General features: G+C 39.5%; 1 protein-coding gene across 2 annotated transcripts in view; it reads left to right on the top strand.

The window, feature by feature from the left end:
* The window catches only part of trappc9 (trafficking protein particle complex subunit 9), a 235,203-nt gene that overhangs the window by 25,646 nt on the left and 191,163 nt on the right, over positions 1-18,394 (top strand). For both annotated transcript variants that reach the window (XM_084919346.1, XM_084919345.1), the window contains 3 exons: positions 1,430-1,573; positions 15,932-16,058; positions 17,600-17,745. In XM_084919346.1, the coding sequence (XP_084775472.1) occupies positions 1,430-1,573; positions 15,932-16,058; positions 17,600-17,745 (417 nt within the window). The remainder of the gene's footprint in view (positions 1-1,429; positions 1,574-15,931; positions 16,059-17,599; positions 17,746-18,394) is intronic.

Genomic DNA, 18,394 nt, shown 5'->3' with positions numbered 1-18,394 from the left:
AGAATGCTATTAAGATGTCTTGTGGTGCTCTGCGGAAACAAAACACCGGCAGCTAAGTTAGCAAGCCAAAGCTTACACATGAATACTTTGAATTGATGGCCTCAGCGAATTAGTTTAAGCTAATTTTGTGCTTGTACAAGACGTTTGTGATAAGATCAGAGTTGGAGGAATTTGGCTCAAAATGAGTGCTAATTACTAATTATTCCAGACATCTCAGTAGGTCAGCGTGACCATCTGTTCCTCATGTATCTCAACAACTGACTAATCTGCTTGAAACTTGGCAGGTGTATTTCTGGGACGCGAGGAAGTGTAACGCTGAGTTAAAGTTTGTTTGGATGATTGGTTGTCAGATGTTGGCGTAGTTGTTCTTGTGCTTCCCCAGTTGCTGACTGACTGGTAGATGCTCCACTGTACATATACACACAGGCATGTTTTTCTCTGTCTTTCTGATTGTTACCCAAAACGAGCCTTTACGGGTTTATGAAAAAAGAACTTAAAAAAATATTTCTAACATAGCTTGACAATTTAAAAAAAAAAAAAAAAAAAATCATTAAATATTTCTTGCTTTTTGGTCTTTTGTTTCCTGTGACTTTGAATTTTTCTTGAAGTGAATAACCCTGATTATCTCTTCATCATGGCACCTCTTAGAAGGTGGAAAAATATGAGGGGGAAAATTAAGATTTAATGCGTTAGAAACAAAAAACATGTGCATTGTCCAAAGACATGCATGTTAGGTTAATAGGTGATTCTAAAGTGGCCCCAAGTCTGAATGTGGTTTTTCTGTCTTTATGTGTTCACCCTTTGATAAACTGCCGACCAGTCCGGGGTGTACTGTCCTCCTGGTATACTCCTCCATCCAAACCACAATCCCGAGTTGGACAACGGGAGAAAATGAATTGATTGAGTTATAGCCAGTGAAATCCCTAATTTCAACAGGAATATGATAACAAGATATGTTTGATATTATTCCAACAAAATGATTCAGTGTTATGACCTAACTCTAGCTGACTTTATGACATTTACCTTTTGTGTTTAAAGCTGATCATCCAAAGATTGAGAAACAGCTTTTATTGAGTAACGGGGAGAGATCTTATAGAATATGTTTACAAAGAGCTTATACAGACAGGGTGGGAAATGTGTTAAAAGATAAAGATTAACGAATTAGCATCAGCATAATAAAACTCAACACCGTGCTGACAGATATCAGCATAAAGATCTCAATACAATTTGAAAACAATATGGGAGATGATAATGTGAATGTTTGACATGGGACAACAAAGATTTAGCTGATCTGCGTCAGGCAGAATATGTCTCCGATGCACGTGTACTAATCTGATTTGATATCTGCATAACATTAGATGTCAGCAATGAGCTTTGTCAGCCTTGTAAATCTGACTTTTATTTTGTCATCTCTCTCCCTCTCCCCCAGGTACCCACAGAGGCTGGGCTGCTGTACAGATGCGCCTCCTGCATGAACTGGTTTACGCCTCCCGTCGCATGGGCAACCCGGCCCTGTCTGTGCGCCACCTGTCCTTCCTGCTGCAGACCATGCTGGATTTCCTGTCTGATCAAGGTCAGCTCACAAAAAAAAGTCAGGAGGAAACTTGAAATTAAGCAGAACACACTAATGTTTCATTGCAGAATTGAAAACCTGTGTGGTGCTTTTCAGCTTCATGCCCCGCCTTTAAAAAAAAAAAAAATCTAGACGCAGCCAACCTGTCCCCTGGTGATTGCAGCGTTATACCACGAGTTTTAATAGTATGCGATACACAACAAAGCCAGCTTTTTCTTGGCGGAAATGCAACATTGTGCTCTGACCAGAAATCCTGCGGCAGCAGCCAGGAGATGAAGCTGTGCAAGCCAGACTCTTCACTGGCCACACAAAAGAGGCCAGCGTAATCCCTGGTTGGCTACTATGAGAATTGACGGTGGGAGGGAGAATAAGGGAGATGAGGTGGGAACAAGATGAAGCAGACTCACAGTATAAAATATTAAATGTTAGCAAAGGGACTTCTGCAGCTCTGCCTAGGGTGTTGCTGGGACAAGCCTTCTTAGAAACAGCTCTGCTGGGAAAAAAAATGTCAGTCTACAGCTTTACACACATCAAAGGGCAGAAAAGCCGTGTGATGTAATTACTACTTTGTTGTTGTATCACAAGAAGTGAGCGGGTATTTTCTCCCTGAAGAAAGTGACCTTGTAAGCCGAGTTCTTCAGCAGTGCTTTCTGCTGCACTAAAATACCATTTCATATTTACTTTGTAACTTTTTGGGCTCAGAGCGCTGTCGGGTGGAGTTTTGGTGCCCTCCCTTTGATTGCCTTTAGTCCCGTCAGCAGTGTGATATTAAAAGTACCAGGAAGAAGCGAGGTCTTGTGAAATAAGTCCCTTTTGATGTGTGCACATATGTCATAATAGGACAGCAGTTTACAATGTTCTCACTCCAAGTTTGATTCCTGAGCACATGTTCGGTGCATCATCATCATCAAAGTCACTAAACTGTACTTTTAAATGTAGTGAAACTGGACAGAGTGATAAACTAAACCAATTAGATTCATTCAAAGTTATAAAAGCATCTCTGTCTCCCCTGTCCAAACTTCTAAAACAGCCAGTAAAAAGCTTTACTTTATTTTTCAGTAGTGTGATGTCTTTCTTCTGTTGCCGTGTCTTCTCATGACAAACATGTTGGCATATGTATCAAGAAAGACATGGCACCCATTTCACACATCCTGCCTTTACAATGGCAAGCAATACCAAGTGTGAAGCATCCAGCTGTATACTATGGAGCTGGCATTGCCCTCAGCTGCTATTGTGTACGCTGCCTGCTTTATGTATTTATTTATTGGATGGGAAGCTTTGACAGTTTAATAAGTGTTATACTGTCTCTCCCTTTTGAAATGAAGTGAAAACGTGTTCTCCTGTGTTTGACTGGTTCAGCTGTTTAGCTAGCAGAGCTGCTAATGCTTTAGCATCTTTTTTGCCATGGCATTTAAAAACAAAACTGAGGCAAAGTGGAAAACTGTTTGCTGGTCAGCAAAAGCTTGTCATTTGTGTTCGCTTAAACCAAAAATTCATTAATGTACAGTACTGTGAAAGTTCCCAGTTCCCCAATGTTAATAGACTGCTGTGGGGATGTTTGTTTGTTTTTCCATTTATATGTAACTCACATAGGTGTTCCTATCCTCTAAAGGTTCGTATAGGGCTGTTCGATATAACGATATATATATCAGTTGATGATATAAAAACACATGAAAGAGTATGCAGAGTGTTTACGGATGGGAAGCAAAAAAGCGCCGTCAGGTGCTAAAAAATAAACCTTAGACTCAAACGTTAGAACAGGCTTTTCCCCGCAGCACGCCGTGTAATAAATACTCACAAAGAAAACGGCGGGCGTTGCAACCTATGTCTAAAAATGTGTAGTTTCAGGCATCGGTTAAAACACTCGACTCCAGGTACACGACGCCCAGCTGCACACACTTCTGCTAGCCGAGATTCACAGAATTTACAGAAAATGTTAAGTTTTTGTGATTTATATCGTTATCGGGACGATCTTTGGTGCTGTATTTGCTCCATATATCACCTTGGGTTTGGAGAATAGGACTGATATTATTTGTCAACTATCACGATTTGCTTTAATAGTTGTAGTGTAGTTAATCTTTAAATAGTGGACTTATGCATGTAGCATGGCTTATTATGGATGTGTAACAGCAAAGTGCTGTTACAGGAAGTGATAGTGAACTAGAATGAGAAAGTTACTGTGATTCCAACTGGGGACATGCAGCATTTTCAGGATGTTGGGTCAAGCAAAAGCATACTTCTAGGTTACAGCATGCAAACTAGGTGTTTCCCGTGGATTTCATTTAGTACTTTTTTTTTGCTGTCAGTGATCAACTGCAAGAAGTTGTGACGACCATTTTTAAGACAGAGATTTCCTGTTGGAAGGCTGATTGATGAAGGTTTGCAAATAATTGCTGTCTAATTTAGAAATGCAGGCATATCACCAACACATTGCAATCAATCTGCAGTACGGTACTTAATTACTCCCAGGAAAAAGTAATTTGTTAATACTTAATTTTCATGTTACTCTGTAAAATAACCTGAAACGCATTGCCTCATAATTACCGGATAAGAATATAGACCTGAGGCTACAGTCTCACACACCAACAGAAATCCCTATCCTAATAATGATACACATATGATCATCTTTCTCTTAGTAGAGCACAAAGCAACGATAATAATGACCAACTGTTGGTCGCACCATCGGTCGCATTCTAGAGCCCTGCTTAAACGTAAGCAACACATTTATGCCATTTACATTTGTGTGTGGTTACCTCAAGCCATTGGCTTGACCAGTATCTTGATAATTATCTGTGTTGCTAATGTATGCCATTCAGAATTCTCTTTATTGTTATTTTTACTTAGTCATATTGAAGTAGACGTATATACATTTTGTTGGGCACCACTTGTTTTTCTGGATAGCCATTGAGTCTATGGGTGCTGGCTTAGGTCTGTGCTATCAGCGTTTCTTTTTTAACCTTGTTGGTATCTTGTAAATAAGCAGAGAGGAAGTGTTTCTTTGTCAGCAAAAATGGTTTACTATGCATACTAGAGGTGGGAATCACCATACATCCCACGATACGATATTATCACAATACTTAACGCACGATACGATATTATTGCAATTTTTAAAAATATTTTGCGATATTCAGATTCTGTACATAAAGGTAAACTTTATCAATATTAATTTTATCTAATAACAAAGTCTCACACTCAGTCTTTCTCTCATTTCAGTCAGTTTTATTGTTGACAAACTGAACGGTTTGTATTACAGTCTAGTCCAACTTACCATCTGGTACAATTATAGCTATTCTGAACTATGAAATTTGTGAAAACTATGCAGCCCCTTCAGCAATTGAAGAATTTGAAAGTAAATTAAAACAAAATATAATTTTACGTTAAATAAAAAAGTTTTAAACTTATTTTCATTTAAGACATGTTTTATTTTAATTAAGTAAACTGTCATGTTTATTGCTGCCATAAAAAAAGTTAAACACATTTGGACAGTGAAGGAATGTCAGGATTCTTGCTCAGAAAAAGGAGCTGATCAACATGCTCTGAAGTCAGAGCATGTTCCAGTCCACAAAAACTTTTTTTGTAACAAAATATCGATTTCTGCTGTCCCTGTATCGATACATCATTAGCAAACAAAATATCACGATACTACACAGTATCGATTTTTTCCCCCCACCCCTAATGCATACAGTTTTGTAAACTAAAGCAGAAGTAAGTTTAATATAGCTTACCTTATATAGTATGTACTTATAAAGTTGTATAGTGAGTTATTCTAGAGAAATTGTCACTTTAAAAAAAATTGTAGTGTTATTTTTTAAGATTCTTGTTTAACTTATGCTATTTTTGTAACTGCTGGCATTTTGTTAGCAATACAGACACAAAAATCTAAATTATTCCTAAAACTGTTGACACGTGTGTCTGTTGCTTCCCAACAGTTTTCATTGCACTATATAATTTAATAAGTCTCTCTCTGAATATAATTCTTTTGTCTGCGCTATCATTAAAGTTACTTGAAGCTCTAGTCTCACTGCTTCCTTGTAGTGCCTAGAAAAAAAAGAATGTGTCTTACAGCAAATACAGAAAACACCTGGGTGGCTTTAATTAAACGGATCTGTTTTTATTGCGTCATCTTTTTTTAATTGGCTAACACTATTATTCAGTCTGGCATCAACTTATTGTTAGCATTGTTTCTCAAAACATAAACAAGACAAATGACTGATTTAACAGTGAGTCTGTTGCTCACTGTATGATAAGTGAGATTTCTGTCAGTGCCAATCTGACTGTTCAGATGGATTTTTCATCCATCCATCCAGGGTTGGGTCACGGGGGCAGCAGTCTAAGCAGAGAAGCCCAGACCTCCCTCTCCCCGGCCATCTCTTCTAGCTTGTCATGGGGATCACCAAGGCAACAACAGGCTAGCTGAGATATAATCCTGCCAGTGAGACATGCCTGGAACACCTCACTCAGGAGGCTCTCATAAAAAAAAAAAAAGAAAAGCTGGAAAAGTAGGTGGCAGTAAAAGGAAACAGCGGGAGGAACATTTTGCAACTAAACGGGTTGGTTTTGGATTAAGAACATAATTGGATATAAGGAGACCATCCCAGAGTTTTTCATTATAGATAGAGATGGGTAGAGGTTCACCAGTTTACAAATTGTTGAACAGTCTCAAAATAATGTTTCTCAAAATAAAATTGCTAAAACTTTGATTATCCCATTATCTACTGTACACAACATCACCAGAAAATTCTGAAAATATGGTGAAGTCTCTCCAAGAAACAAGGCCATATTGAATATGTGTGATCTTTTAGCCCCTAGGTGGCAGCGCATTAAAAACGGGTATTACTGTCATGGAAATCACTGCATGGGTTCAGGAACACTAAATCAGAAAGTGTCTGAGAAGACAGTTTGATGTGATTTTCAAAAGTGCAGGTTAAAGCTCTGTCATGCAAAGAAGTCACATGTGAACATGATCCAGCTATCTACTTTGAGCCAATGTGGAAAACTGTTCTGTGATCAGACGAACTGAAATCTGAAATTCCTTTTTTGAAAATGTGAATGTCATGTCATCTGGACTAAAGAGTTAAAGGACCATCCGTATTAATGATGACTCAAAAGCCTGCATCTTCAATGAAATAGGGGTGCATTGGTGCCTATGAAATTGGTAGCTCTTATATCTGGGGATGTGTCGTCAGTGCTGAATGGAAAGTGCTGATTCCTGATTGCTTATTTATTTATTTTTGCATATTTCTCACACATTTCAAATCATCAACAAATTTTAATATACAGAAAGATAAAATGCAAATTTTAAATGAAGATTTCAATTATTAATGACTGTAAGCTATCCAAGTCATTGACATCTGCTATGGAAAGCCAGTGAACCACAGTGATTATCTGCAAATTGAGAACATTTCGAACAGTGGTGAACTTTCCCAAAAGTGGCTGATCTACCAGAATTACTCCAAGAGCACATGAATGAGTCATCCAGGAGGTCACAAAAGAAGCCTGAACAACATCTCCAGAACTGCAGGCCTCACTTGCCTAACCCATGCTTTTCTGGGTTCTCCATTAGGTCATAGTAGTAGTCAGACTCCATGCCACTGATTGGCTGATAAGTAGCGTCAGTTGATGAGTCATTGAGTGTCGTTTACGAAAATTAAAACCGCAATTTTTGAAATCCGGCGATTATATTTGAATCGGGGAAATTTTTTATGGAATGCCAGGACTGACATAATGAATGAATTAAATACACCATTAAATATTATCTATTAGAGCACTTCGCTCTCGCACTGCAGGCCTACTTGTTGTTCCTAGAGTATTTAAAAGTAGAATGGGAGGCAGAGCCTTCAGTTTTCAGGCCCCTCTTCTGTGGAATCCAGTTTGGATTCAGGACACAGACACTATCTCTACTTTCAAGATTAGGCTTAAAACTTTCCTTTTTGCTAAAGCATATAGTTAGGGCTGGACCAGGTGACCCTGAATCCTCCCTTAGTTATGCTGCAATAGACGTAGGCTGCCGGGGATTCCCATGATGCATTGAGTTTTTCCTTTCCAGTCACCTTTCTCACTCACTATTTGTTAATAGACCTCTCTGCATTGAATCATATCTGTTATTAATCTCTGTCTCTCTTCCACAGCATGTCTTTTATCCTGTCTTCCCTCTCTCACCCCAACCGGTCGCAGCAGATGGCCCCGCCCCTCCCTGAGCCTGGTTCTGCCGGAGGTTTCTTCCTGTTAAAAGGGAGTTTTTCCTTCCCACTGTCGCCAAAGTGCTTGCTCATAGGGGGTCATATGATTGTTGGGTTTTTCTCTGTATCTATGAAGCGCCTTGAGGCGACTTTTGTTGTGATTTGGCGCTATATAAATAGAACTGAACTGAATTGAATAATTACTTAAAATTGGAAATAGTTAATTGAATAAATATTTACGACTCTTAATTAATTAATTAGTGACACATTTAATTAAATATTTAATGATGTATTTATTTAATTTATTTTGGCACTATTGCCCCCTTCATGTCTGCTTTGAAATCATTTTATCTGTCAGCGTCACCATCAAACTAAGGGGGCGGAGGTTACGCTGCCACTGCAGCTTCTCTAACATTTGATTGGTTGCTGTGCAAAGTAAGTCAATACAGGTTGATCCTAGATAATCTATTGCTTGTACGGACTTGGGGCAGCCAGGTATCCCAGAATGCATTTCAAATCACAGGCAGCAATGGTGGTGGTATAAAGTTTTAAAATACCCTGTTTTTCTGTCACCAACTACACTTTTAATAGTGTTTTAGCTGCGATTGTAGTTGCCTAATCTTCACATGTCTGGTCAGGTTGTCAACATAGAACATGTTTGCAAAAGTACTCAGATTCTTTTCAGAGATGTCACTAGTGCTGCTAACAGTCAGCATGCAGAGCTCACAGCCCCAGTGTTCCATCTTAACAGTTTTTTTTTCTTCTTTTTTTTCAGTTGTTTGTTTGTTTGTTTGTTTTTATTCCACTCTCCGTGTTCCACATGTTGCATTCGCAGATTCTCATTTTCACCGAACGATTGTCTCTTTCCGCCTGGTCTTGTGTCTCTGTGCTATGGTAACATAAAGAATGAGCTGATATATTTCTCAGGACACCAGCGATCAGCTCAACAGGCCCTCAGTTTACCTGCATGCATCCTCCTCACCCGTCAGCTGTTTAACACCTGCTGCTAATTCAGGAAACATGCCCACGTTACCTGGTGATAGTCACAGTCGCAGCCGGTGCTCAATATGACGCAATGTCTTCACATTTTTCTGCACAAGATAAGTAAATATAGTATTTTTCCCAAGCGCAGGGCTGCTGGAGCTTGTTTCCCAACAGAGCACTTTATAGGCGAACCAGCTTTATCAGCGACTGATGTCCAATCACCGGCACACAGCTTTGAAACGTCACCTGAGTTTTAGCTCTCAGTGGTTAAACACTGGACTTGATTCACTCAGGTTTTGTCTGTCGGGTTATTTTTACTTCACTGTTTTATTTACAACTGAGCAGATTGGTTTGGCTGAGGTGAAAGTTACGTTTCATAACTGCATAGGTTTACTGAAGTTTAATGGCTCACTGGCACATGTGTTAGACTGAACCATTCACTTTTCCTTATCTGGTGTGTTTTGGATTTTTTTTTATCAGTGAATTTTGAGATTTTAGACAGGGGAGGGGGGGTTGGGAATGAGTTTTTTAGCATTAGATGGTGAGTCTTTAGCTACAGACACAAGCCTGTTTGTTTTGTTAATTGTTGGCAGCCGAACTCATTCCGTTTTAGGTGTTGTTTGTTCTGAGCTGCTGCGTTGCTGACAACGGAACACACGAACCCGACCAGTACAAGTTTGCAGGAGTGGTTCTTTTGGCTTTGGTCGAAAGTCATCTGAACCTTCCTTTTTTAAAACCACACTATGTTTCTTCCCCTCTGTTCTGTCTAAAACTGGGATCTTTTTACGAGCGGCTTTGAGAAGTTCCAGCTCCATATCGCGACGACGGCGTTCGTTCTCGGTGGCCTGACGTCGTTGCTTTAACAAATACTGTGTTTCAATTTCTTTCTCAAGTTTAGCCAAAGCACGTTTTTCTTTGACTCTCTCGTTATTATATTGGCAAAGTGCAATGCATTTGTCACGCCTTTTTTGCGTCTCTTCCATATGCTTTGCCAATAATATCACGTCAGCCTTCTTGCCAGCCTCACCCCACTCCCGACTTTCCCTTTGTTCGTCCTGCATTATCTCTTTCTTTAGCCTGATTGCGTCCTCCCAGTTGTTGTGGAGTGACTCAAACCTGGCTTTTCTTTCAGCCTCCTTTCTTTGTTCGTGTTCAAGGTGTTCCACTAACGTTTTTTTCTCCTGTTGCTCCTTTAACTTGATTTCTTTTTTAACTTCTTTAAGGTTATTTTTCCTTCTAACTTGCTCTCTTTGCTTATGAAGAACCGCGTATGCTTTAAGGGTTCTTAGATTAGCGTTATGCTGATTATTTTGAATTAATATGTCGGATATATTCATTCCCTCGCTAATTTTTAGTTCTTTTTCTTTTCGAGCTCTCAATTTTTTAAGCTCTGCGAGTACCTTGTTTGGCATTTGAACCGAGGATGTTTGGAGGGCCTTGTTGAAGTTTGGACCATCGCGATCATTAACTCTAGCATAAATGTGAGACATATTTAATAAAGGTTGACTTTCACTGGTATTTTAGACTTTCAGCGGTATTTTAGACGGAACAACTTTGGAGCTCACTTGTGTAGAGAGTATAGCATCGCTAAGGCTCTATTTAGGCCTTTGAGCTGAGCCTAAGCCCCGCCCCCTGTGCTGTTAATAGGGGTGGGCGTGGAAAGGATTTTGGCCTGATGCGCCAAAAATTAGTTTGTTTCTTCAACTTTTGAACAGTGGTACTCTGTCAGTACATATTCAGTAAATGCAAATTATTTACATGGCAGTGCACTTCAGGCATAAATCTAGACCCCTAGATAAAACATTATGGGTCATTCCCACGACCCACAGCTTTACTGTGTTCCAGCAAAGTATCCAAAAGCAGTGACAACTCCTCCATAGAAGCAGGTGGGATTTTTCTTCTTTGAGGACGGCTCCTTTTACCTTTCAATACGGAGGGTCTTTTTATGTTTTGATCAAGAGCCTTCTTTTGGGCAGCTGAAGAGGAGAGGTCTATCTTTTGGCCAACCTCTGGCTGTATCTTGGTCATATTACCCAGCAAAACTCAGTATGCAGGTTCATCTGTAACAGTCCTTGTGCCTCGGATCCGCACTGTTGCTTCTACATTAAACAGAAGAGCAGCGACATGGGTGCAGGTCTCCACGACTCCGGCCTTACAGGTGCAGTGGGCGGCTTCAACCTTTCTTGTGATGCTCAAAGTGACCCATGGCTGCAATGCTGGTTCATTCAGTCTTTGAGAGTGCAGGACCTGAAACACACACAGACAAAGTTAATTTAAAGACAAGAACTAATGAGCCAAGGGCGACACAAATGTGTTTTATCTACTTTATCATAAATGTAACAAAGTGTTTAGAAAGTTAGCACATACATGTAATTTTTCATTTTTTTATGTCTCCATCTATAGAACGCTGCATGTTATATTCTAAATCTGCCTGTTCTCTCTCAGAAACCTGCCTGCAGAAAATGAACCTAAAGTATGTAATGCAAGGATGTAATCACTTTCAAGATGGAAAAAGCATAAAGTGACAATCAATGTATAAAACTAAAATAAAATGTATTTTTAGTGACACAGGATAAAAACATGGAAGCAAGATGTATAATTAGAATGACTTACAATAAATATGAATAAATTATTGCAATTTCTTTAACCATAAAGAATAACTAAATCCTTCAGGACAATGTCACATGAATGCACTGAACTCACTATGTTATCCACCTAACAGAGCCTCCACACGTTCTCACTGTAATTTCCCCCTCATGAATGAATTTATGTTTGCACTAATTTGAATGTTTGGGGGAAAATCAAACGCATTTCACTCGCAGTACTCGAGCTGACTTACCTTTGTTTGAATGACAACTTGTACGCGCTGACTCCACAGACAAGGTACGAAAATATCTCAGGCTACGTCAATAGCGGTTAGTCTTAAGGGTTTCTACTCTACGGCCATATTTCATACGGGTCCACATTTCCAATGCACGCTATTTCTGCAAGTACCGCCGCTTCGCCTCTGGACGCAATTGGTCTCTATACAGGGTGGGCCATTTATATGGATATACCGTAAGAAAATGGGAATAGTTGGTGATATTAAAGTCCTGTTTGTGGCACATTAGTATATGTGAGGGGGCAAACTCCTCAAGATGGGTGGTGACCATGGTGGCCATTTAGAAGTCGGCCATCTTGGATACAACTTTTGTTTTTTCAATAGGAAGAGGGCCATGTGACACATCAAACTTATTGGTAATGTCACAAGAAAAACAATGGTGTGCTTAGTTTCAACGTAACTTTATTCTTTCATGAGTTATTTGCAAGTTTCTGACCACTTATAAAATGTGTTCAATGTGCTGCCCATTGTGTTGGATTGTCAATGCAACCCTCTTCTCCCACTCTTCACACACTGATAGCAACACCGCTGGAGAAATGCCAGCACAGGCATCCAGTATCCGTAGTTTCAGGTGCTGCACATCTCGTATCTTCACTAGAGATGGCACGATACCACTTTTTTATGTCCGATACCGATATCATAAATTTGGAGATCTGCCGATACCGATATGAATCCGATATAGTGTTTTTTAATCAATAAAACTGTTTTTTTAATATCTTGCTGCATTTTGTATAAGTTCATACTCAAGTTTAAATAAACAACAACACTAAAGCTATTCTGTTATACCTGTATGCAAAAAATACACTGCACCCAAAATATTTCATAGTTCAGCAACACTGATCAATCTAATAAACTTAAACCTACTCCAGCCTTACTATTCTGGTATTTTAAAGAGTACTTAGCAGAAATATTAAGCAACCTAACTAATAGGGTTGCAAACTCCCAGCAAAAAAAAAACAGGGAACCACCCTCCACCTCATGATTCTTAATTGACGTAATCAACTTTAATTTGATGCAGGTTGGAAAAAAAAAATTAACAGAAATAAATTATTTTTCAAGAATAATTAAATAGATTCAACATCTTTCTTCAACAGAATTGCAGAATTCACAGATGGTACTTTCCCAAAGGAAAAAGTACTACAGCTTGCTAGGGTATATTAGACTTAACAGTTACTATATACAGTAATGGACTTCTATACATTTTACATCAGATTAAAACTTTGGGTGTAAGATTCAGATAATTATTTAATAAAAGCTAGACATTTTAAATGAGAATAAGAAAGAAAAGTATGTCTTTGTGCCCCCCTTTTCCCTGTTAATGCCCTATCGGCCCCCCTGGCTATACTTTGCTAGATCCGCCCCTGCACAGTTACCAGCCGTCAGCTACGTAGAAAAAGATCCTGGTGTAGAAAGTAATATTAAATAAATTCTAACAACAGATTATCAAGGTTAAACGTGCTGCTGTTGTTCAGCTGCTGGTTTCCTCTTTCTGGTGCAAAGTGGGCCAAAAACAAAGAAGAGAGACGGACTCGCGACAGAAAAGCTGATCAGCTGATCATTAAGCAGTTTCATGATTGAAGTAGCAGCAGGAGAGGGAGGGAGAGAGAAGAAGCAGTCGCTCCATATATCGGTTGTTAAGCTTAACGTGGGAATGCTTTACAAACATTCAGAGATGAACTTACACACTTGCTTTATTTCTCTCTGGGATCACTTCCTCGGAGATGAAATGCCGGTTTGGTAGCGAGGCTACAAATACACACAGCCGCTCTATCACGTGAGCACACTGCTCCGACGTACTACGGTTATGGGCCGAGTTACGCCATGTCGCAAGTTTTGTGAGGTGCTTTTTTTGATATTTAATGGATCGGATTACATTTTTTATTTCTCTCCGATATCCGATCCAGTAATTTACGTCAGTATCGGATTATACCGATACGTAATATCGGATCGGTCCATCCCTAATCTTCACACCATAGACAATTGCCTTCAGATGACCCCAAAGATAAAAGTCTAAGGGGGTCAGATCGGGAGACCTTGGGGGCCATTCAACTGGCCCACGACGACCAATCCACTTTCCAGGAAACTGTTCATCTAGGAATGCTCGGACCTGGCACCCATAATGTGGTGGTGCACCATCTTGCTGGAAAAACTCAGGGAACGTGCCGGCTTCAGTGCAGAAAGAGGGAAACATCATCATGTAGCAATTTCAAATATCCAGTGGCCTTGAGGTTTCCATTGATGAAGAATGGACCCACTATCGTTGTACCCCATATACCACACCAAACCATCACTTTTGTTGTTCCAACAGTCTTGGAGAGATCCATCCAATGTGGGTTAGTGTCAGACCAATAGCGGTGGTTTTGTTTGTTAACTTCACCATTCACATAAAAGTTTGCCTCATCACTGAACAAAATCTTCTGCGTGAACTGAAGGTCCTGTTCCAATTTTTGTTTTGCCCATTCTGCAAATTCTGTGCGCCGATCTGAGTCATCCTCGCTGAGATGCTGCAGTAGCTGGAGTTTGTAAGGGTGCCATTTGTGAGTAGCTAGTATCCGCCGAAGGGATGTTCGACTAATGCCACTCTCCAGTGACATGCGGCGAGTGCTACGCTGTGGGCTCTTGCTGAATGAAGCTAGGACAGCCACTGATGTTTCTTCATTAGTGACAGTTTTCTTGCGTCCACATTTTGGCAAATCCAACACTGAACCAGTTTCATGAAACTTAGCAAGCAGTTTGCTAACTGTAGCATGGGAGATGGGTGGTCTCGTAGGGTGTCTTGCATTGAAATCTGCTGCAATGACCCGGTTACTGCATTCATCAGATATCAACACAATTTCGATCCGCTCCTCACGTGTTAACCTCTTCGACATGTCAATGGCTGTGAACAAAGAGAAACTTGTAAATAACTCATGAAAGAATAAAGTTACGTTGAAACCAAGCACACCATTGTTTTTCTTGTGACATTACCAATAAGTTTGATGTGTCACATGGCCCTCTTCCTATTGAAAAAACAAAAGTTGTATCCAAGATGGCCGACTTCTAAATGGCCACCATGGTCACCACCCATCTCGAGGAGTTTGCCCCCTCACATATACTAATGTGCCACAAACAGGACTTTAATATCACCAACCATTCCCATTTTCTTACGGTGTTTCCATATAAATGGCCCACCCTGTACAGTCCATTCTCTTTTGAGCTGCTTTTAAACATCTTTCTTGTAGTCGTCGTTCCAACACAGTGTGTTTGTTTTGATTTGTGGACCTGGAAAATAGCGTCGCGCTCCCACAATACATTGCGGCGTGACGTCAACTCCAAAGCCCTGTTAGCATTTCTATTCAGTCTACAGCTTGTATAAAATGTTTTTATATCTATAAGTTATCTTTAATTTTTTGATTTATACACCTTTAATAAAGTCTGTCATATAGTCTGTTTGAAATGTGACGTTAACAAATTTATTGCAATCAGCATTGTTGTGATACTTAGGTTAAATTCAATTTAATGACATATTTAACACCAAGTTAGTTGCTAGTAAAAGGATAAACACTCAGAGCTGATACTAGTCTCTTCTGGTTGTTAAGTTCACTAATGTTAATTATTGATGTAAGCAAAAGACAATTTGTTGCTAGATGCGGTAACATTATTCATTAATGTATTATTATATATAATTATTGTCTGCTCAACTCTCCCTCTTTCTTCTTCCTTTTTTCACTCTGATCATAACTGGTCTTTTCATTAAGTGGCTCTTTTTGCTTTCATTTGGTTTGTTTAACCAGAATGATGCACACCACTTAAAACAATCCTGCTGTCATTGCAAACTTTGAACTACCGCTGTGCCAACAAGCAAAGTTTGTCCCTACACTACCTGGGTACTTCAAGAAGGTGTCTGTCTTGCTTGCTGGCTAGCAGAGTCTACGAACATGACCATCTGCCATTACAAAAAGCCTGTCAAAGAACCTCCCCTTACATACTCCTAATCCTCCTAAAGGCACACAGATGTGTATAAAATATTTCCAAGTCCTCCCTTAGTGGACACACTTGTAAGAAGTACACCCTGTGGCTGGGTGAGCAGGTGTTGATGGTACAATTTATAAACTATAATTTTTCTTTAAGACTGGGGTTGTTAGTGCTGAGAGGGAATATCTCAGAAGTCAGTAATGATGCCATTTAATTTATGTAGGACACAAAGATGAGTCCTCTACATCGGTGCTCACATCATGTTTGTAATTGTTACTTTCCTGTCCTTGACAGAGTTATGTTTAGTTTACTTTAGGGGCATGGATTTTTTTTCACTGTGATGCGCTCTTACATTTATAGAGAAGAAAGAAGTCACCCAGAGTCTGGAGAACTACACCTCCAAGTGTCCTGGTGGAATGGAGATTATCACCCTTCCTGATGGCTTGAAGCTACCTCCAGTGCCCTTCACAAAGCTCCCTATTGTTCGGTAAGGTGGCAGTCTAGTTAATGTTACTCCAGCGTGGCTCGATTTCTTTCTTTAAAAAAAAAAAAAAAAGTAAGATGTTGCCTCTCCAGTGCACATGTTGTCACAACAAATGAAGTGAAGTGAAATGGATCCACATTGGTTTATGCTTTCTGTCTGGAGAGACTGCTGTCCCTGAAGTTAAACTGACTTTTTGTTATACTTTGATCAAGTGATCCCTTCACTTTATGGTTTGATGGTCAAACGCTTGAGAGATGAGTTACAATGTTTTAAATTAATGTCAATTATTGCCACACTCCATGCAATAAAATTAGATTAGTTTAGCCTTTGTCTCCCCTGACAGAAATTTGTCTTGGACAAATGAGTGGGACATTGCACATAAAATAGCATAACATTAAATTCACACACACATTCACAATTTTCACCTTTTGTCATTGAAAAGTTTAACTAATAATTGATGATTTACCACATACTCTTCAAATATGTGCTTCAAGGGGAGACGAATGGCACAGACCAATTGTCTTTCCAGTCATTTAATCAAATTTTGAATTGTCCTATAAAATAGTAACATAATGCTTTTATCCACATCATAAGCCCTAAGCTTTCTTTAAAAAAAAAAAGTTATTCAAGCACTGACTGATTCGTTAACAAGCATACTTCATATGGTGTAACTGACAGTCATTGAAGTGAAGGAAACTTTGGCGAATGTCTAAATACTTAACTGTTGTCACTTCAGTTTTTTCTCCACTAATTCAAAGCAGACGGTGAGCTCCTGTAGGTATCAGATTGAAGCTAATTTCATTGGTTTTAGTTTCTGCACCACCACTGCACAGTCCCTTTCCTTATTTTATTTTTTTATTGTTTTTATAAATAACTTAAGATTCAGATATTTCTGATTCCTGCAATTGTTTGTGTATAATGTAAGGAGTGGAGTACACACTTTCTTCAAGTTCCTGTACTTTTTTTGTTTTGCTGAACTTGTAACTTTTAACAAAGAATAGTACCATAATTCTCTCTTACAGTGGGCTCTAATAAATATGAATGTTCATCACAAACACTTTGAAATACCATATATTACATAAGCAGTTGTAAATAACTTTCTTTAAAAGGTTGCCTAGATATTGGGCGACCGTGGTTCAGGAGGTTGGGAAGCTCATCTTGTAACCGGAAGGTTGCCGGTTCAATCCCCAGCTTTGTCTGTCTTGGTCGTTGTGTCCTTGGGTAAGACACTTCACCTACCGCCTACTGGTGATGGCCAGAGGGGCCTAGTTTCTGTCAGTCTGCCCCAGGGCAGCTGTGGCTACAACTGTAGCTTTGCTCCACCAGTGTGTGAATGTGAGAGTGAATGAATAGTGGAATTTTAAAGCGTGTTGAGGGTGTTGAAAAGCGTTATATAAATGCAATCCATTATTATTATCATTATTATTATTATTATTTTTATTATTATTATATTGCTGCCATGTCAAATGATCATTAAGGAACTTTAAACCTTGAATACTTGTGGAAAAATACGGTAACCCATGCCACTATTTCTTCGTTGATAGATCTGTGAAGCTCCTTAATCTGCCCGTCAGTCTGCGGCCCCATAAAGTGAAAGGCCTGCTGGGACAGAATATATCCAATGCTAGCCCTTTCATCTACTCACCAATCATCATGCACAACAGAGGAGAGGAGCGTTGTAAGAAAATAGGTAAGTCCAATTATGATTTTAGTGAAGATGCCACCGTGTTGGGTCATAGTTGAAGTGTCCAAACCTGGTTTCAAAAGCGAGTCAATCCACATAGACTCCCATAGATGTTTCCAGTCTGGTACAAAAGCTGTGAAATGGTGGGGACTGGTAACCCTCAAAGTGAGGGGCACGGCTGTTTTGATTGGCAGTTATGCTGACATAAGCTGCCGTCGCTGTTTGTGGTGCCCTTTGGAACATTTGAATGGAATTATCGGACAAATAATCTAGCTTTTAAGTCTTAGTCAGTTCCTGATCCAAAATCTTCTTCTGTTCCCAAAATCAAAACTGTGTGGCATCACTGAGAGTTAAAAATGGCCATAATTCTTTCATCTGCAATAAAATGATCAGTGTGATCAGTGAGTCTGCTCTTTCAGATGTTGTAATAAAGTTTAACATCCGGGGATCCATGAACAACAGGATTTATGAAGTTTAATGGAGTTAGAAGTCAGCCCTCCTTGCTTTCTTTGCAGCCACTGGATAAATATCAGACATTGCAGAAACTGAAAATGTCTGTAGTGTTGATGTTTAGAAATCAGAGCTATTAAAAAGGTGCCAGAGGAACAGAAATCTTGTCCTATAGTCCCCATATAAAGTGGGACACCTGGTCAGT

Source organism: Perissodus microlepis, chromosome 22 (genome assembly GCF_051167445.1).
Source record: "Perissodus microlepis isolate ML-2025 ecotype Zambia chromosome 22, ASM5116744v1, whole genome shotgun sequence".
Lineage (NCBI taxonomy): Eukaryota > Metazoa > Chordata > Actinopteri > Cichliformes > Cichlidae > Perissodus > Perissodus microlepis.
Note: the sequence above shows the minus strand (reverse complement) of the source record. Positions and strands in the feature narration are given on the sequence as shown.